This window comes from Meriones unguiculatus, chromosome 2 (genome assembly GCF_030254825.1).
Source record: "Meriones unguiculatus strain TT.TT164.6M chromosome 2, Bangor_MerUng_6.1, whole genome shotgun sequence".
Classification (NCBI taxonomy): domain Eukaryota; kingdom Metazoa; phylum Chordata; class Mammalia; order Rodentia; family Muridae; genus Meriones; species Meriones unguiculatus.
Window position 1 is genome coordinate 22,162,692 of NC_083350.1, and position 20,616 is coordinate 22,183,307.

At 46.4% G+C, this 20,616-nt stretch overlaps 1 protein-coding gene across 3 annotated transcripts; it reads left to right on the forward strand.

Moving 5' to 3' along the window:
- The first annotated feature begins 699 nt into the window (after positions 1-699).
- Positions 700-20,606, forward strand: Mppe1 (metallophosphoesterase 1). Of its 3 annotated transcripts, none has more exons than XM_021659164.2 (11): positions 700-1,307; positions 2,674-2,757; positions 8,001-8,377; positions 11,515-11,623; positions 14,934-15,037; positions 15,744-15,818; positions 17,587-17,695; positions 17,847-17,915; positions 17,996-18,118; positions 18,789-18,875; positions 19,744-20,606. In XM_021659164.2, exons 3-11 carry the CDS (start codon positions 8,106-8,108, stop codon positions 19,924-19,926), a joined length of 1,131 nt encoding a protein of 376 aa, XP_021514839.1. In that variant the 5' UTR covers positions 700-1,307; positions 2,674-2,757; positions 8,001-8,105; the 3' UTR covers positions 19,927-20,606. The 3 variants fall into 3 exon arrangements, with proteins under 3 accessions (XP_021514839.1, XP_021514837.1, XP_021514838.1); XM_021659162.2 differs by having other exon boundaries at positions 720-1,307; positions 18,789-18,929; XM_021659163.2 differs by having other exon boundaries at positions 726-1,307; positions 17,850-17,915; positions 18,789-18,929.
- The last annotated feature ends 10 nt before the right edge of the window (positions 20,607-20,616 follow it).

Consider the following 20,616-nt stretch of genomic DNA (forward strand, 5'->3'; position numbering starts at 1 on the left):
CCCCATCAAGGCTCCATCTCCTAAAAGCTCTGCAACCTTCTCAAATAGCAGCTCTTACTGGGGACCCAGTATTCAAACTATGGTTCCTATCCTACCCTAATCTTGACTGGCTGGCTGCGTTCAAGCCTCACCCTAATCTTGTTACCTATGAGCACAGGATGTTGGAAGGCTTTAAGTCTCTCCTCTGGTGGTTGACTGAGACCAGTTGGGCCAGTTGCCAGAGTGATTAGATCCTAAAGCATGTCTTGAAATACCAAAAAGAAAAATATTTAAAAAAAAAAAAAAAGAAGATCGAGACAGGAATGCTATATAATGAAGGCGATGGTCGATGGGGATCTGGAGTGTTCCACCATGCCCAGCGGCCTGACTTTTACTTTTGAATAAAGATGGTTTCCAGTCCGCAGGAGCTCTGCTTCCTGGTTCTGGCTGGTGGCTCCCGGGGGTGTTATCCAGCGTGCTCGCTGGGCTCCGCTATTTCCTCCCCCACCTGATCTTCGAGCATTACATCACCGTGGATACGCCTTACTCTGGTGTTGTTAAAAGTTGCTCGCCCGGACGGAGTTTAAAAGACCACAGTCTTTTTTTTTTTTCCCCCAGTAGCTAGCGACCATTTACGGCTTAAGGCATTCCGGGCGTTGTGTTCTGACTTTCCACCCCGCGGTTTGCTCTACAAACCGTACTGGGATCTGCAGAGCTGGACCGGCTGTGCAGTTTCTCAAGCCCACGCTTCATGCACTTCTTCAAGCACGGGTTAATGACCTCGATGCTTTCCTTTTCTTTTCTGTCCCCCTTCCGGGCTTATTCTAAGAATTATCTAAAACACCGGATGAGCGGGTGCCCAAAGTTGAACATGCTACGCTTTAAATCACTGAAAAGAAAACGAAACCCCGCAACGAGCCTCTGTCAGGCTCATCCACACAGGAGTATTTTTTTCCAAAAGCTACTTGGCCAGGCTCGGGAGGCGACAAAAGAAGACACAATCGCCCCTGGCGGCAGGCCGGAAGGACTCCCGCAGCTTCCTGAGTCGATTCCCGAGAAGGTGTCACCGCGGGCAGGGACTTTGGCCGCAGGTCGTGCGGCGGCCGGCGCCACAGCAGCCACTGTGCGGCACGCAGGCCTCGAGGTCCCCGGGGCGCGCGCGGCTCGGTGCCCAACCGGCCCGTCCTCCATCGCGCATCCCCACCCGCTCCCGGCGGCTCCTCCCTGCCGCCGCCCCGCTCAGCGACTCCGCCGCCGCCCCGTCCCAGGCTGGAGGAGGCGCAGGCGCTCCCCGGAGCGTGGCACCCGAGGCCGGCGCAGCCCTGCGCGTAGGTTTCCATCTTTATTTCCATCTGCTTTCCCCGAAGCCCAGCCCCGGCCCCGGAGCCTCCCGCTGCTGGCGTTCCACTACGCGGGCGCCGGCTTTGGAGGACCCCGGCTTTCCGGGGTGACTGACACCAGCCCCGCGCTGGGGCCGCAGCCCCGGCCGGGGTCCTTGTCCCACCGCCGTGGCCGAGGTCCCAGGGCGGGTGATGGCATCCCGGGGCTTCCTGGGGCTTTGCGTGCGTGGCTTCGCTCCCTGCCTAGCGCAGGGATCAAGCAAGGCGAAAAAGTGGGTTCTGTGGCCCTGCCACCTTTACGCTTCAAGGTCAACTGCTGTTTCTTATTCAGTGTTTGGAACTTCATGGCCCCTGTGCCACACCCGTGAAAGCTCTGAAAAAAATAGCTTTCTGGAAAGATTATTTACTCGTCGAGAGAGGTGTTGACTTGTAGGGCTATCTCAGTTACTTCTCAGATTGAAAAAAAAAATCATCATTTATGGGAAATTGCACATGCAAATGGCGATTTTTGAGATCGTGTTAATAATATATTTAAGATTATAAACAACCAGGAGGGGTGCATTTAAGTATTATTTTTTATGTTCTTTTTGAAGGAGGATTTATATATTTGATGATAGCTTTGAAATTAAGAATCAGTCAGCAAAGAAAAAATATTTTGCTTTCAGTTGTAGGTTGTGGCAATCTGTTATGTGTTGGGCAGCATAGAACAATGCTCTATATGTCTTAGATTATTCGAAAGACTTGAGTGCTGGTTGTTTTCTGTCAACTTGGCACAAACGTAGACATTTGGAGGGAGGAAATCCCTACTGAAGAATTGCCCCGGTCAGATTAGTCTGTAGGCAAGTCTGTGGGCATTTTCTTGATTAATGACTGATGTGGTAGGGCCCTGACCCCTGAGGCAACTTTGGGCAGATAGGGTGGTCCTGCAGTATATAAAAAAGCAAAGCGAACAAGCCAAGGGCGAAAGTCAGTGTTCCTCCGTGGTCCCTGCTTCACTTCCTGTCTCAAGATTGCCTCGAGTCCCTGCCTTGTTTTCCCTCAGGGGACTTTATTTAACCTATGGTATGTAACCAAATAAGTCCTTTCCTACCAAGCTGCTTATGGCTACGGTGTTTACATGAAATCAAACTAAGACAACTTGATTGCGATGTGGGGACTCAAAAGTCTTCTCCATCGTTGATGCACATTCCCAGCCTTAGAAAGAATAGTCTTCGACAACATAATGCCAGTTATTAAAACAAAAACAAAAGAAACCATTTTTTGTTTTTTTTACTTTTATGGTCAGGTTGCTTGTTGATACTTCACTAAGTGAAATCTAATTGAGCATCAGAACATATTTTCTGCTTTATTTCAGGTGACTATAGTCTGATTTTGGAAAGTAGATGCCAGCCTGGAGCCTTGGCACCCAACTCAGCCCGGAAGTAGTGTTCTTTAAAAGGTGAGGTGACTCTCTGGGCAAGCTGGGCTCACAAAGTTCTCTATCTCAGTTGCTTTAAAAAAAAGCATAAAGTATTGTAGTACTGTGTTATGGGTGTGGTAGAGTGTTTGGCTAGCATTTTGAGGTCCTGAATTTCATCTACACACACACACACACACACACACACACACACACACACACACACACTAGAACCAATTCCTCAGACATTTTTAGTTTGAATGATGACTTCCCCCATGCTTGGATCAACCGAGTGGATGGGTGAACCAAGACATTACTTCAGTCTTCTGTTTATTTCTCCCTGAAAGCTTTTTCCGAAGAGGCTTAAGGGAGGCTTGTCATTACTTCCTCATAATGGTGAGTGAGCCTGAGATTTCCTCTGAAGAGTGACTTACTGGATGAAAAAATTGTTCTGTGTTCTTACTTACCAGTCTTTAAACCTTTTTGTCAAAGCCAAACAAGAGGAACTTCTGTCTTTCTACTTGTTGCTATAATTGTACTTCCATTTTTTAAAGTCCTTAGTGTCAGGTAATTTTGTAAGGTGGGGGAGGGAGGGTATATCACATACACACACACACACACACACACACACACACACACACACCCTAGATTTAAGATTGGGTCCCTACCTGGTAGATACTAGGCACATACCCTACTACTGAAGTAAACCCCAAGGCCTTTACACATTTTGAGTCAGAGTTTGACCAAATTGCTAGGACTGACCTTGAACTTGTGGTTCCCTCAGCTTCCTGAGTAGGGCTGGGATTATGGACATTTCTATTTCCAGCTCTTGTACTGTTCTGAATGGCATGGTGGCTTTGGTGATGCCCTCCCATTATCTCCACATGACTGAGAAGCAGGGACATATTTTGCCTGTAACACTGTAGACAACATTGGAAATAGGAGCTCAGGAGGTTTTGAATAGAGGAAGAAAAGAAATTTAGTTCAGGAATCTAGTGTCTGAAGCTTTCCAAGTATATGTTCTTCTGTATCCTAGCTGGCTTCACTGTGTAGTGCAGGCTGGCCTTGGAGCAATCCAGAGTACTAGAATTATAGACACCAAGCACAGCCCCCCCCCACCCCAATGATCATGTTATATTGGAGAGCTGATTTACATGGCACTAAAGTTTTCCTCATGAGAACATGAAGTAGCCCTAGCCTGCTGGCTTGCCCTCTGGTCCTTTTATGTTTCCTATTTTTCTGTCCCTCTTTTCTTTCCTTGCTTTTAAGCCTCCTCACCAGATGTTTTTTTTTTTTTTTTTTTTTTTGCTATGTGGAAAGAAGGTAGGCATCTGAAGAGAGGGATGGAATTTTTTCTTCTGTGTTGTGCGTCCCTCCACAGCTGAGGGCTCACGGGTTAGGTTGCGGCAGTGCATTAACTGGACAGCTGTGTCTGGGCCTTCGCTCTGCTTCTGACATAGCTCCTTAGACACAACTGCCCAAACAGGGTTCGCAGGTGAAAAGGAAGTGGGTGTAGGAGACTAATTATCAAGCCACCATTGTGGGATTTCATCATCTTGGGAAACCTGGAAGCTTTTTGATGACTGTCAGCCAGATGAGACTCCACAGGAGGGCCACACAGGTGATGCTATATTGGTACCCTTGGTCTTAAGTGTGATGCAGGCCAGAGGGATGGCGACAGATGGAGCCTTCTGCTTTCTCATTGTGGACATCCACTCAGCACTAGCACTGCTGGGGGAGGGGATGGGGAGGGAGGTAGGTGCAGTGTGGTTGCTCATCCTGTTGCCTAGGCCAGCCTTGGTTTACTGAAGTTCCCAGGAGGGAGAACAACAACAACAAGGCCACCCCTACATTAAACATTCTACAGGTCTGATCAGTAATTGTGGAGAACAGGAATATGGCGGACCTAGGGCAAGTGGACCTATCTCATTGCAGATCTACTTAGTCCCCTAAGTAGACATTTGGCTGACTCTATATTTGACCTCATGTTAAATATAGAGTCAGTCAGGCAGGTCCACTAGCCTAGCAACCTCTTATGTCATCACCTGCTACCACCACCAGGTGTGTGCACAATAAAAGGACCCCATCTCTCTCAGTCTCTTTCTCTCAGCCTTTTTATCTCTCTGTTCTTCCTCTGTCCCCTCGCTCTTTTTCTTTCTTTCTCCCTCTGACATGGGCTTCCTCCTCTCTCTCTTTCCCTGTCCTCTTTCCCCCTCCACCTTTCCCACAATAAACTTCCTTATACTGGATATGCTACGTGGCTTTAATCATTGTCATAACATTGGTGCTGTGACTTGGATAAAAGAGGAATTGCTTTCCATTTCATCCATTACTCTTAGTGTTCCTGAATAATATTAAAAACTTCATTAGAAAGGCAAAAAAAAAAATTAAAGCCCTTCAGGTTGGGTTTTAGGTATAGAAGCTGGAGGCTTCCCAAAGGGGAATGAGAAAATCTGAAGACATCCCAGTTCTGTGGATGAGAAAGGAGAAGGAGGAATGACACAAGCCAGTCAGTCCTCATGCACTCAACAGGGTCAGAGCTAAGCCTGGCTAAGCCCGGAGAGACTCAGTGCCTGGTACTTAGTAACAGGACTTTTGTAGAAGCCAGAAGGCAAGGGGGAAAAAATGAGTTTTCTCATTAGAGGATGTCATCTATGGGAAAAGATTGAGGAACAGAGTCGGGAAAGCCATGAGGGCCTAGGGGAGCTGTGGATTTACAGGCAGCTTCTGGGTGGAGGTGATGGAGGAGCAGGAAGGAGAGCAGGCACACAGTAGCACAGTAGGGCCTAGAATAAAATGCAGGGTTGCAGGGACAGGTGACACTTACCTGACTATCAGTGGTGGATGGAGTGGTGAGCGATTGGTGGGCCGGAAGGCAGATTTGTTGCAGGTGGTGGCAAGTTGGATACACGGTCTCAGGGTGTAGCTTAGGCCCACAAGAAGCACCAGGAGAGAAAGCAAATCTGTTTTAGGTGGGTGTAGAAGGGATCCTGGTGTGCCAAGACAATGGGAGAGCCCATTGAGTTTCACAGCACCAATGTTATAATAATGGTTAAGACCACACAACATATCTGGTATAAGGAATTTTGTTGTGGGAAAGGGGCACCAATGTTATAATAATGATTAAGCCACGGTAACCTATCTGGTGCAAGGAGGCTTATTGTTGGAAAGGGGAATGGGGGAGAGAGAAGGCAGGGAAGGGAAGAGAAATTAGGGCCTCCAGGAGGAGGGATAGAGGTGGGTGATTGGGCATATAGATAGAGCCATGAAGGGACAGAGCCTTGAAGGCAGAGGATGGAGAGTCCAAGACAGAGAGAGAGAGAGAGAAGGAGAGGGAGTAGGAGAAGGAGAGGGCGAGAGAGAGCACTCTGGTGGCAGCCTTTTGTCCCGCACACACCTCGCAGTGGTGGCAGGCGATGACATAGGTTGCTAGGACCCTGAAAGGCAGGCTAGGGGGACCACCTGCACACTAACACCTAACACCCTTGTCACTCTTACCTAAGTAAATCCCTCTGTAGTGTACGGTAGTTTGAATGAGAATGGTACCCATAGCTCATATATTTGAATTCTTGGTCCCCATTTAGTGGAACTATTTGGGAAGGATTAAGAAGGGTGGCCTTGTTGGGGTAAATTGTGACCTTGTTGGAGGAGGTGTGTCTCTGGGGGTGGGATTTGAGGCTTCAAAAGGCTTCAGTTTTCTCCCTCCTCAGCAGGTTTTTTGGAAGTAGCTGATGAGGCCACAGGTGCCTTGGCATCAGCAGTGGGAGGCTATGTGCAGGCTCTGGCCAGTGTGGGTGTGGTGGCTGTACTGGCCATGGGCACTCCTTCACCACAGGGCTTCACTGTAGCTTTGGCTTGAGACCACTGCTCCATCCACCAGCAGCTGCAGGGGCTAGTGGACCCAGCTGGGGAGGTGAGCAAGCTGCAGGTGGCCAAGTCTGTCTTTTATAAGCATTGCCACCTGGGCATGATGGCACACTCCTTTAATCCCATCACTCAGGAGGCAGAGGCAGGTGCATCTCTGTGAGTTCGAGGCCAGCCTGGTCTACAAAGGGAGTCTAGGACAGCCAGAGCTACACAGAGAAACCGTGTCTCAAAGAAACAAAACAGAAAAAGTTGTCTTGGTCATGGTGTCTTTTCACAGCAATAGAACACTAACTAAAACAGAGTATAAGAACAGACATCCTGGCTCCTACTAAGAATGTATTGAGAGGCTTTTGGAGTCCTGCTTGGGGTTTAATAATAAAGATGAGGAGACAGCTGTATAGCGTAAGGATGTTGGCCTTTTTGCTGGAGCAGTCTCTCAGCTACCTTCTAATTTAACCAGACTTCTCCCACCATTGCGTCTATGTGGTTCTCATTGCCTACTTCTGTCTGGTTTCCCTTCTGTCTTCCCCCTGCAGCTATCTGCTCTCTCTCTTCTCATTCTGCTGGATCTTTCTGCTCCAGCCCCATTGGCCAGCTATTTATTTAACAAAAGCCCTATTGCATTCACACACACAAAAAGCGAATAGCATAGTGGGAGAAGTTCCACAGCTTACTCATTCTGAGCCCAGTTCACGTTTTTTGTGTTGCCTTTTGGTCAAATCTCATTTTCCTCTTTTTGGGCAGGTGAGGATGTGACAAACTTTTACATACAGAAAGCGGGTATTGCTGTGAAAATGACAATATCCTGACAGCACCTGTGCTGCAAGTAATGCCTGAAAACCCAGGGGCATACCTCCGTAGCCATTTGATACAATATGTGTGGGTATAGGTCATCCCAGCAAGAATGTCATCGGATGACATCGGAGACCGAGAGCAGGGGTTTCCTGGCTTTTCTGTAACCCACCTACTTGATGTTTCCACCAGTGTATTTTTAAAGTGTCTTTGTTCCTTTCCTTTCTCTGTTGGCTTCACTGGGACCTGTGGTCACTGTTGCCCCTGGCCTCTCCTCCTCTCGTGGCTTCTCTGATGCCCAGACTCTCTGTGGCCTGTGGGCCATTGCCCTTCTCACATTCTCACCTTCACATGCTGGGGAATTCTGTCGTAGCCAGAACAAAGCTCGTAGCATATCTCAGGGCATCTTTTGACCAACTGTGCTATGCAGATGTCTCAGAAACCTGCTTCCTTCATAGGAAAAGTCAGCCAAGACTCAGGATGAGCACGGAAACGTTCTAAGCCTCCTTCAGAAAAGCCCCAGCCCATCAGGGTCATGGGAAAGAAATAATTCGCAGGGCAAACCCAACTCTGTGGAAACATATGCAATCAAGTTTCAGGGATTTTTCTTTCCTGTTTTCCTGTAGGTACAGCCCGGGGCAGGACCCCATCTCCACCACCCCTCTTAGGCTTCCAGAGTGGGTTCTTGATGAACTTGGTTCTCTTCTGCTGGTGACTCCTCGGCAGGAGACATGGCTCTGGTCCGCTGGGGACTGAAAAGACAGAACTTCCACCCATTGAAGAGGAGGAGAGCGCTGCTGCTGAAACTCACAGTCGTTGTCATCTCCGTGCTTCTGTTTTGTGAATATTTCATCTATTACCTGGTCATCTTTCGGTGCCGTTGGCCTGAGGTGAAGACCCTAGCCCATGGCAGTAGACAGGAGCCTGTGTTGAAAACCATGTTTCTGGCTGACACTCATTTACTTGGGGAGATAAGAGGCCACTGGCTGGACAAATTAAGAAGGTAAGGGGGGGAAACTGGGAATCCTTCTGGAATTTCTCCCCACAGGTCGGCTGAGAAGCTTCAGGTTACAGCCACATTCCCTTCTCAGGACATTCAGGGTTTTGAATTTTTTCCTACTAATTATTAAGCAGTTCTTATATGCACAGCCCTGTAATTAGGGCATGGTCTGGGCTGCTGAGTAGTTCTGGGAGTTTGGCGAAGTCTGTGAATCCTGCCTCCTGTCAGTCATTGGGCTAGTATAGGAAACATCACAGCTGTGAATGTTTGGGATGTGGGAGTGGTCCCTGGGCAGAGGAATTCAGATCTGCATTGCTGGTTCTTTTTCATCTTGGTGGTGTGTGGATTTGAGCACATTGGGTTTTTTGGCTCCTCTGGACAGCCAGAGGCATGAGGCAGGTACATGCCTGTCCTCCCTGAGGATGGGCGGAGTCTTTTCAACTCAGACCTGCCCCAGCTTAGTCTGTTTTCTCACCAGCAAGCTTTTCTTGTTCTCTATTTTGGACCGATGTAAGATGCGTCACACATACTGCCATCTGTTTTTACACAGACTCACGGTGGCATTTGTACTTTCAAATCGCTGTGCGGTGGTCACCACCATCCTCCTCTAGATGTTTTCCTTTTGAACTGCAACTGTATGCACGAAGCACCAGTTTCTCACTTTCCTCTCTCCCCTTGTCCCCGGAAGCCACCATCATGTCTTGTCTCTGTGAACCTGGCTGCTGCAGACATCACCTATAAGAGGAACCACAGAGCGTTTCTTTCCATGACTGGTTTATGTCACTTAGCATATTGTCCTTCAGGGCTCACCCGTGTTGAAGGATATGGCAGGATTTCATTCCTTAGAAAAACTGAACCGCAATGCCTTGTATGAACCTCATATTTTTGTTTGTGTTTTGAGACAGAGATTTACTGTGTAGTCCAGGCTGGCCATAAACTCTCTGTGAAGCTCAGGCTGGCCTTGCTTTTGTGGCAATGCTATCAGCCATTCGAAGGCTGAGGTTACAGGTCCAGTTCAAACCATGTTTTGAAAATGTTTTCAACTGGGCAGACACTGGGTTCCAAGACAGAGGTATTGGCAGGGCTCTTAACCAGCATCTGGTAATGATGCAACTGCTCCTTGTCTTAGTTTTTCATCACTGAGACAAAACACCTGGTGCAAGTTAAGAGAAGAAAAGTTTATTATGGCTAAGAGTTGCAGGGGCTCAGATTGCAGAGCTTTGCTTTCTTGTTTCTGGCCTCCAAGTGAGGCAGAGTGCTACGGTGGAGGAGTTTGCAGAGCAGAGCCGCTCAGTTCATTGTGGACAGGAAGCAGAAAGAGGGACAGGAAGAAGCCAAGAACAAGATCCCTATTGACTTGTTCCTTCCAGCTAGGTCACACTTCCCAATAATTTTGTCATACTATGAGTCCGCTCTGGACTTGGCTGTATTGGTGATGTTCAGACCCTTAGGAACTAACCATTTCCAAAATTCATCCAACAGTGGGCAAACGAACCTGTCATGTATGAGCCTTCAGGGGGCCTTGCACATCCAACTGTAATTCTCCTCCCCATGGCATAGTTGTTTTCTGAAGTGTGAGCATTCTTTCAAGAGGAGGATGCTGCAGGTGACCTGAGGTTGGCAGGGTGGGCAGGATGTGTGAAAGAGTCAAGAGGAAAGAAGGAGGGTGAGGGGCTGCCAGGTCCTATGAGGAGGTCTGGCCACTGGAGACATGTGCTAGAGAAGTCCAGAGTCAGGCTACAGACACTGACTGGGGCTTGCAAGTTCAGCCCCTCTGGCCATGTTCCCATTCCTTTTGCCACTGCTTTTGTGCTTATGTTCTCCAGATCTGGCTCTGGAATGACAAACCTTTGGGGTCTTAAAAAAAAAAAAAAAGCTTCTCTGGTTAAAAAAAAAAAATGGAAAAAAAAGCAACTCTCTGTTATTTCTTTATGGTAGGGTGAAACATTCCTCTTTGGAGAAGAAGCATCTGGAGCAGCTGTAAAGATGAGGGAGGGGATCCCTTCAAAAGTGACTTTAGCTGGAGTTGGTGAGGGAAAAGGAAGGCCTGTGCTGTGTTGTCACTGTGAAAGTACCTTCTAATTTAGTCTTACCACTATCCTTCGAAAGTGGGTGCTTTCCATCTGTTATAAAGAAATTATCATTATTATTTTTTTTTGGGGGGAAACAATCTTTCTATGCAGTTCATCTTAGCCTTGAACTCATGCTCTTCCTGCCTTTTCTTCCCAGTAGAACTGGGGTGACAGGAGTGGACCACTATGCTGACAACAATGTTGTTTCTTTTTTTTTCTCTCTCTCTTTTTAAAGGAAGAAACTGGGAATTAGAGTAGGAATATTCTCCAGGTTCTGCTTAACAACAGATGGAGCTGGGCTTTTAAAGCCACTGTCAGAGTAAACACCCTCAATGCTTTTCCACGTACTTGTGAACTCACCTTCGGGTGATCACTTATATCTGCATTGACTGGATTTACTGTTGGCTATTTCTTTCCTTGTTTCCCTGTAACTCTGAAGTGGAGGTTCTTTTAAGAAGGGGAGTTTGAGCTGGGAAGGGAAGGCTTGTAGCTTCATAGAGCCTGCATGCCTAACATCACAAAACAACAACGACAACAACAACAACAAAGCAGAGAAAGACTCTCAGGCTGTAGAGCCATCTTCTCGGTGTGATGGAAACCTGCTGGACCTCTCTGGAAGCTGTGTTAGGTTCTTTCGAACCCATGGGTTCTCTGGTTGGACTGAGGGCTTCAGGGCATTTGAGGGTAAGGCAGGATAGCCTAAAAATTCCTAAATTAGGTCAGATGCAAATCTATTGGTTGTTCCAAAGCAGAAGGTTGAAAATCAAAATTAGAGCCAAGGGAGGCAGAGAATGGAACCATTTCACTTTCTTTTTATTCGACTTTAATATTTAACTAGTTAATCAACGTACTTATTTGTAGCAGGCTCTCACTATGTAGTCATGGCTGTCCTGGATCTTACTATGTAGACTAGGCTGACTCTAAACTTACAGAGATCTGCTTGCCTCTTCCTTCCAAGCACTGGGATTAAAGTTATACATGCTACCACACAAGGCTAATTCACCTTCTAATTGGCCAAAGTAGCTTTCTTCACCCAAGAAACAAACTGATGCTTTAATTTTTCTCAAGGGAGTGGCAAATGGAAAGAGCCTTTCAGACAGCTGTGTGGCTGCTGCAACCGGAAGTCGTCTTCATTTTGGGAGACATCTTTGATGAAGGGAAGTGGAGCACCGCCCAGGTAGGACCTGGGTTCTTATTCTGCCTCCAGGCTTTTACTTTGGCAGCCCAGACAGCCTGTGAAATCCTGGTGGCTTGAGCTATGAGCTTTTCTTAGTTCTTACAATGGGAATGCATAGTCCTATGGCCAGGAATGTCGCTCACCAGTGGAGTGGGTACTAAGGCTCTTAGTTCCGTCCTACTTCTAAGTGTGTGAGGTTCTCAGTTCAGTCCTTACACCTTAAATATGGTCTATCCTGAAGGTCCTTAGGGTTCCTGGTCAATGCTAGTCTTGCGTCTGGTCGGCTAATCTTTTATTTATCTATGAAGGAAATAATGTGGCTAGACTGACATTATTTATGTAATTAGAATACAGTCCTACAATCAGCCTCCTGGGGAAAGGGACAAATAGGCAAGACGGTGCTATTTCACCTGTAACCAGAATTGCAGAGTACATGTTGAGATGGACATTTAGCTTCATACACTTCTCTTCTTCCTTTGTAAGTGTATTGAAGGACCCTAGGTGCTTATTCCTTAGGTTATACTGTATTTAAAAATTTAAGAATAAAGTTTATTATTATCTAATGACTATTTTTTGCCTACCTAATGTTATTTGTTCAGCTGACACTTTAGGTGTATCATAGTGAGAACTGTGCTTACGTAACTCTAGATCTTTTAATAGTGAACACAGATGTCAGCATAGTCTTGACATATTTATTGTGATAGATGTTGTCTTAGTTAGGATTTCTATCACTGTAAAGAGACACCATGATCATAACAACTCTTATAAAGGAAAACATTTAATTGGGGCTGGCTTACAGTTCAGAGGCTTAGTCCATTATCAACATGGCAAAAAGCATGGTGGTATACAGACAGACATGGTGCTGAAGAAAGAGCCAACTGTTCTACAGGCAGCACACACACACACACACACAGAGAGAGAGAGAGAGAGAGAGAGAGAGAGAGAGAGAGAGAGAAAGAGAGAGAGAGAGAGCCTGGCTTGAGCACCTGACACCTCAAAGCTTCCCAGTGACACACTTTCTCCAATAAGGTCACACCTTCTCCAACAAGGCCACACCTCCTAATAATGCCATTCCCTAGAGGCCTTTGGGAGCCATTTTCCTTAGTCTTCATGGGTCTTGAAATAAAATACTTGGGGGATTACAGGCAAAATGCTTTAAGTATCACATGAAAAGTATTGAAGGAAAGAAGAATAGAAAGAGAGAGGAAATTGATCCCTGAAACCCATGGTAGAAGAAAGTTGTCTCCTGACCGCCACATGTGTGCCATGGCATGTGTGTACTTTGCACGACACACTTACACACATACATACACACCACACCACATCACACAAAATAAATATGAAAAAAGAAAGGCAGGAGAATTAAGAAGAACTGCCAAGGGAATGAAACCCCACTGTAGTATCTATTAGATTCTTCTTTTCCTTCCTTCTTCCTTCCCTCCTTCCTTCCTTCCTTCCTTCCTTCCTTCCTTCCTTCCTTCCTTCCTTCCTCCTAGATTTTATGTGTGTGTGTCTTTGCCTGCACCATGTGTATGCAGTGCCCTTGGAGGCTAGGGGTGGTGTTAGATCCCCCAGAGCTGTATATCCAGACAATTAGAAGCTGCTATGGGGGTTCTGGGAATCAAACCCAGGTCTTCTGCAAGAGCAGCAGAGTCATTTCCCCAGTAACCTCTTGTGGACTGAGAGTCAAAAATATAAATGCTGACAAGATCAGGGAAGATTGTCAAAGAGATAAGACTTGTTTTCCTTGGAGCTTTCAAGTGAGAGTGTTAAACCAGCAAAGATCATCCTTGCTTAGGGTCAGAATGTTTTTGACATTTGCTAGTAACCCCCTAGTGCTGGTTAGGTTTTGCTGCCTTGATACAAACTAAAGAGAGATGTGGGAAGGGGCAGTCTCAATTAAGAAATTATCTCCATTAGATTGGTCCTTGGAACATTTTTTCTTGATTGCTAATTGATGGAGGGGAGCCTAGTTCACTGAGGGGAGAGCCATCCCCTCGGCAGGTGATCCCAGGTTGTGTATGAGCTTGTGCTTGGAGGCAAGCCAGTGTAATCATTGTTCTTCTGTGGTCATCCCTTCAGTTTCTGCCTTCGGGTTGCTGGTTTAAGTTCCTGTCTTAGTTTCCCTTGATGAATGACTATAACCTGTAAATTAAAATAAGCCCTTCTCTTTCCCAAGTTGCTTTTGGTTTGTTTTTCATCAGAGAAGAAACAAATGAGGACACCTAACAACACTTTCCTCTAGTCACTAGACTTGAACAGAAGTCTTCATAATCTCCCTCATAATTTCATTCACACACACAAAAAATTGTTTTTATTTTTGTTTTTGAGATAGGGTCTAGCCCTGGTTGCTCTGAAACTCACTGTATAGACCAGGTTGGCTTAAAACTTTAACAGGTGATCCTCTTGAGTCTGCCTCTGAGATGTTGAAATTACAGTAGTGTTGCAGGATATTTGATCCTATTGTGAACCCCAAGATTGTGAACTGTAAAAATCTGTTTCTAGCTGTGGAGTGGCTCAGCCCTAGCACACACCTTTAATTCAAGATCTTTCTGTACACAGGAATAAATAAAGTTAACCTTAGGTCAAGAGATGGAGCAAGTAACCAGATGACAGGATTAAACAGAAAGGAGGGGCACTGAGAGAGGAGCATTTAAGACAGTGTGGAGAAAAAGAGGGAGTTTTGGGCTTTTAGCTTTTTGGCTTTTTCCATCTGGGATGTGAGCTGAGCTGAACAGGACGGTCAGCTGGGTGCTTTCTCTGCCTCTCTGAACTAGCAAGTTTTTACCCCAGCATTTGGCTCCTGATTCTTCATTGGTACAACTGAACAATTTGGGATTTTCTATTTTTATAACACAAAAGGTCCATGCCTGACATTGGAAGTTCTTCAATATGAGGAATACAGAAACTAGCTCATGTTTATTTTACCCAATTTTAAAACTCAATCTTTGGACCTGTTGCAAATTACATCCTTTGAACAATGTGACGTCAAAAGCCACTTGCTCATCATGAATATTTTTCATGTTCACGGTAACTCCTCTCTTACATCTGTGATGTGGACACTTAATAAACCTAACTGCTTCCTATGGCTCTTCCCAAAATTATTTTCTGTGTCCTAAGCCATGATCCTGGCTCTCCTGAGTGTGATGCCCCCAAGTGGAAAATTCCTCATCTTACTGTGGCAAATTCTACTGCATTTACCACATCTGCTAACGGGTGTCTTAGAAAAAGAATTAAAACTTTGTCTTGGAGGTAGGGAGAGGTTTGCCTTCTCCAATCTGGCTCTCAGCTGTGGCTCTGGTTCCCTCAGGCCTGGGCAGACGATGTGCAGAGGTTTCAGAAGATGTTCAGGCACGGCAGCCACATGCAGCTGAAGGTGGTCATTGGCAATCATGACATTGGCTTCCACTACCAGTAAGTAGTATGTGGAAGAAGCATGCCTCGAGAATGTTCTTAAAGTTGGGGAAAACCTTTTTGTGCTTTACAGAAGAAACCTGCTTTCCTTCAAAGGTGTGGGTTCTGAAATGGGGGCTCCTTAGGGAATTAAGAGAATCTTGGCCTATTTACACTCTTAACAAATATCTGGCATGAATGAGTTGTATGTGTCATGAGAAGTCTCTAACTTAAAATGTAATCATTTTTGAGACAGGGTCTTACTGGGTAGCTCAGGCTATGTAGAGCAGGCTGACCCCAAACTCTGCCTGCCCCTGTGGCACCACACCTGGCTACTTTTGTTTTTGTCATTTGAGTCTCAGTTTCACTATGTAGCCCTCAAACTTGCAATCCTCCTGCCTTCAACTTCTTCGATATTAAAGTGTGCATTTAATGTCGAGCTGCTTTAGAAGTCAGACAAGTCCACATATCCTTTGCTTGCTCACACTGTGTCTGCTAGGATGCCATGTGCCAGTCATTGTAAGTCCTTTCCGTGCGTTAACTCCTATCTTTTACATGTCTTTCTACTGAAGTCCCAGGAAGCTAAGTAACTTGCCTCCCCTTCATGATAAACAGCAGACCTGACCTCCTGCGGCCAGTTAATAATGCCAGATTATGGGAGTTATTTTTCATGTTCACGGTAACTCCACAGTGCTAAGATAGTGTTTCTTTTTGTAATTGGATACAGGATGAGTAAACACAGAATAAAGCGATTTGAGAAAGTGTTCAGCTCCGAAAGGCTGTTCTCTCTAAAAGGAGTGAAGTGAGTATTATCTGAATTCTTATGAAACTTTTTTTTTTAAATGAGGTGCTGGGGGTGGAGCCCAGAGCCTAGGATCCTCCCACTGAACTGTGCCCTCAGTTTAAATCCATCATTATTCAAAAGTGGTTACAGGGGCAGGGTGGAGATGAGGGAGGAAGGGTGGGATTAGGAGGGAATGAGGGAGCGGGATACAGCTGGGATATAGAGTTAATAACATGTAACTGATAAGAAAAAAATAAAATTAAAAAAAAGTGGTTACCATACGGTCAGACCTTTGTTCTCTGTCCCCTCGTACCTTGCTTGCTAATGGTCACTGTGGGAATTGACAGATGGGAAACTTAGAACCGCCCACAACGAACCACTCAGCCTGTGACTCCACCCACTCTGTGTGGGCGCGGCATTCTAACTGCACGGTCCCGGGTCCCGGGTCCCGGGTGTTGTACATTCAGGGGTCAACTCTATAAAGGTGCCTTTGTGAGGGGCTCTTTTTGTTTTGTTTTGCAGACAGGGTCTTACTGTGTTGTCCTTGCTGTGGCAAACTCCTGAGCTGGGACTGTAGGCACATTCTGCTGGGTACATCCTGAGGCCCCTTTTCATTTGATCCAAATGTATTTGTACCATTTTACAAAGGCCTGTCTGCTAGGTACGCTATCCTGGCATTTGGTGCCAAGTGTATCCAGGTGTTTCAGTAACTCTCTCTGCCTTTCTAGTTCATCGGCCTTGACCTTAGTCTGGTCCTCGGATGGCCCCACCTCGAAAGGCCATAAGCAGGGCCACCCTGGACCTTTTCTGCCTTGTGTCGGCAGAACAGCCTCTGAGACCGTGTGCCCTGCCCTGCGCTGGTCCATACCTGATTGTGCTGTAGGGAGACCGTCACTGTCAAGAGCTGGTAGTGGAAGTCTCGTGGGTGTTTCCTTTTTCATAACCCTGCTGGGAGCAGAGGGCAGTCTCTCCAGCAGTATCGTCCTTTCCCATACAGCCATGGGGACTGATGTCACTGAATCACTCCTGCCTAACTGCCAAGCTTGAGAATCCACACATGCTCACCAGATTTCAGGGCACGTCGGCTCTTTATACCCAAAACTGTTTACGTCGTAAGAGGTCTGCTGACAGGTGCCTAAGAGGTCTGCTGACAGGTGTCTTTCTTGTGCCTAGGTGGTGCGTGCACAGGAAATGAAAGCATGCTTTCCTGGGCGTCCATAAAAATGTAACAATGGTAGAGGTTAGGGATTATGCAAGCCCACTTCTGGCACCCATCCACACTTAGTCCTGAGCCTTCCTTGCTGAGTGTGTGTGTCCCTGGGTTAGCTTTAGTGTTTGCTGTTCTGAGCACCTGTTATATTTTCATTAACCCTTCAGCACCAGTGGATGCCGTAGGCTTCCTGGTCGTCCTCATACCTGCACAGGTGAGACACAGGCTCAGGAGCTGGCCCCAGGACACACTTCTAACTGGATGCTGGATTGAGGGCTAGTCAGACCCCATCCCTGCTGTCCTGTAGGATTCTCTACAAGTTACAAGTTGATCCCGATCTCATCTTTCATTTGGAGTAACAGAAACAAGCACACCTCATCCGACCTTGGATGTAACGCTGTTTTTGTTTCTCCAATATTAACTCATAATTAATTAGTTTAAGCTGGGATTAAGCTGCTCCAGGGCTTCTTTCCTCACACTATGGATGCATAATGTTGTTTCCACGGAGACAACGGGAAAAGAGGCTCCCGTGTGTCCAGTGGCCTGACCTTCTCTGCCTGCTCCTGTCTGCCTCAGTTTTGTGATGGTCAACAGCGTCGCAATGGAAGGGGATGGTTGTAGCATATGCTCTGAAGCGGAAGCCGAACTCAGAGAGATCTCTCGTAAACTGAATTGCTCCCGAGAGGTAGGAGACCACCGGCACAGCTTAGGCCTCTGTGCTCGTGTCCTCCAAAGGTTCCAGGGTCGGTGCACTGGCTGTTAGTCACCCAGCTACCCTTCCCTCTCCCAGCAGTAAGCCCTGGGCTTGCGGGGTTAACAGGGTGACTTCCGACCAGCAGGTGCGGGGATCAAGCCAGTGTGAGGACGAGCAGCGGCTGCCCTCGTCCGCCCCCGTGTTGCTGCAGGTGAGATGGGGAGGGCGGGTAGCTAAAGCCGCCAGCCACGCATCTGACAGTATCACTGACGCCGCCTCCACTCCCCACAGCACTACCCGCTCTATCGGGCCAGCGATGCTAACTGTTCTGGGGAAGACGCGGCTCCTCCAGAGGAAAGGAACATCCCCTTCAAGGAGAAATACGATGTCCTTTCTCAGGAGGCCTCAAGAAAGGTGTGTGGTCATATGACCTCATGCCAGTGGCACGTGGGGACAGTGAGCAAACACACGGGGCCTTTGTGGTTTCCAGCTGCAGGAAGGGGAGGGCTTTGACATCATCTCCGATTTCTGCTCCACCTTCGTTCCTTCTCCCTTCTTCGGTAGATCCACTATTTCTTAACCTCAGTGAAAATTACATTCTTGGCTAATCTTTACAGTAAAAAAATTTAAAACCAACTTAAATGGATTGGGTGTAATTGAAACTTTAGAGTCTAATTTCGGGGGATTTAATTAGAAAGGTACTTTCTCAAATATGTGTATTTAAAAAATATACACATATTATATAACATTTATGGATTATAATATAATATAGAAGTATGTTAAATTCAAATATATAAATATTAAATGTAAATTTATATTTTATATATAAATATTTTTTGTGGAAAATATTTAGGACACAATTTTATAACAATAAAATAATATGTAGAAACCTGTGATGCAAAGCGTGGCTTCTAAGGTCTCCTGGAGCAGGAAATCTGAGGGAAACAAGCCCACTCTACTTATTAGGGATGAGTGTTTATTTGCATGGAATGAGAGGCACAGCCAGTTGGCCTGGCAGATCATGGGGTGGGGATCACTGCCAGTCTGAGCACTAACTGAATGCCTGCATCTCCTCATCTGCCAGCTGCTGTGGTGGTTCCGGCCTCGCCTGGTTCTGAGCGGCCACACGCACAGTGCCTGCGAGGTGCTCCATCCGGGAGGAGCTCCTGAGGTGAGCGTCCCGTCCTTCAGTTGGAGGAACAGAAACAACCCCAGCTTCATCATGGTAACGTCAACCTTTATTTTTCATCTGAAAGCTTTCTTGAGTATCGAAATCAACACAGTAATCAACTATTGAATGGCTGCAATCTATTCAAAAACACATACAAAAACCAGAAATAAATCGCCCTCTTTGCGTTCTTAGTTAGATACATTGCCTGTCCGTCTCTAGTCACCTGTCTGGGGACAAATAGGCAGACTGTGGTTTCAGGGCAGGGACTTTGAGGAGCAGCTGCCAGAATTTCATCTCGCAAGCAGAGGTGGAGTCCAGCAAGTGCCAGTCTGTTTCCAAGGAAACAGTTGTCTGATCCTTAGCAGACTTAGCCATCTCTCATTTTCTACGTTTTGCCAAGCACTTGGTACTACAGAATTTCCATGTTGGGGCAACATCTTCTTGTTAACCGTGGGTTCTTATACTGGTCTTATGCTTCTGTTCTACAGTCCTATCTATAAAAAAAGTGGGGGCCCTTTGTGTTTTCAAGTTCAAGTAGGTAAAAACATTTGCTACCTTGATCTCATGCTGCAAACTGCCTACTATGAAAAGCCTATGGAGAGGCAGGGGCAATTCTGGGTGACAGGGCGACTACTCTGCTATCAAACAACAGGGACACTCTTGTTCTCTTGTTCCTCTGTGACCGATGTCTCTTGGCATCCCTCTGGGGCTGCCCTACTGTGTGAGAGACACGTTTTAATGGAGGGGTCAGCATACCAGAGACCTTCTTCCCTCCCCGGGCCACCTGAGGGAACCTAGAAGATAGCTTCTAAGCCAGATTTGTGCCTGGGACTCTCCCTGCAGCATAAATGTTCTCTTTCTTCCCCAGGGCAGCCTGACATCTAGAGAATATGCTCTGTCCAAGTGCTACCTCCCGTTTGAGGACACGGTGCTGACCATGTACGGTGCAGCAGCCGGCTTCCTCGTGGTCCTCACCTTAGCTCACTTTGAGCATTTGCACTCATCTTTTCTGTTTGGTTGGAAACTGTGCAGGATGCACAAGAGAAGATGAAGAGCCAGTGATTGTTGCACGTGGTAATATAAAACCAAAGCCAAAGACATGGGACTTCCAGCGGGGCTCCAGTGAGTCACGGAGGAGAGCAACCATTGGTTGTCCTTATGTACAAGATGGGAATTCCGAATCATCAGCGCCAATGACTGCAGAATAAACAGTTGACTGTTCTGTTCTCATGCTATAAAAAAATGGAACGTGTACTCTACAACAAATTCACCTTCTCGTTTTATCAAAGATATGTATGATTAGAGGTTACATCTGTACAGCATGTAAATGTTATAGACACTGTCACTTGCATGCACGACACAGCCCTTGCTTCCCCAGGAAGGACCCAGCAGCTTTGGTGTACACTTGAGGCTACGTGTACACCTAAAAAGCTGAGTTTTCTCTGCCCTTCTGTGAAGTGGCTCTCAGTTCCTTATAGATCATGAAGTTGTATGATCACAAGTACAGATCCCATGTGCAGAATTAAAGGCTTTTGTGTTTCTGTGCTAATGGAATCAGATTTTTAGGTAAGTATAATTTTCCCTCCAGGAGACCATGTTGTCACATCTGAACTCAATGCCTGTTGGTGATTAAAACTTGAAGACATGAAGGAGGACATGGATGTTTGAATTTAAAAATAAATGGTGTAATAATTTTGTAAAAAAAAAAAAAAGCATATTTTTTTTCCTAAAGGAGTCTGGA

Coding starts and splice junctions, on each gene's coding strand:
- Mppe1 (XM_021659162.2), top strand. CDS start 8,106: ATGGCTCTGGTCCGCTGGGGACTGAAAAGACAGAACTTCCACCCATTG. Junction 17,696..17,846: donor AACTGAATTGCTCCCGAGAG/GTAGGAGACCAC, acceptor ACTTCCGACCAG/CAGGTGCGGGGATCAAGCCA. Junction 18,930..19,743: donor ACAACCCCAGCTTCATCATG/GTAACGTCAACC, acceptor TTTCTTCCCCAG/GGCAGCCTGACATCTAGAGA.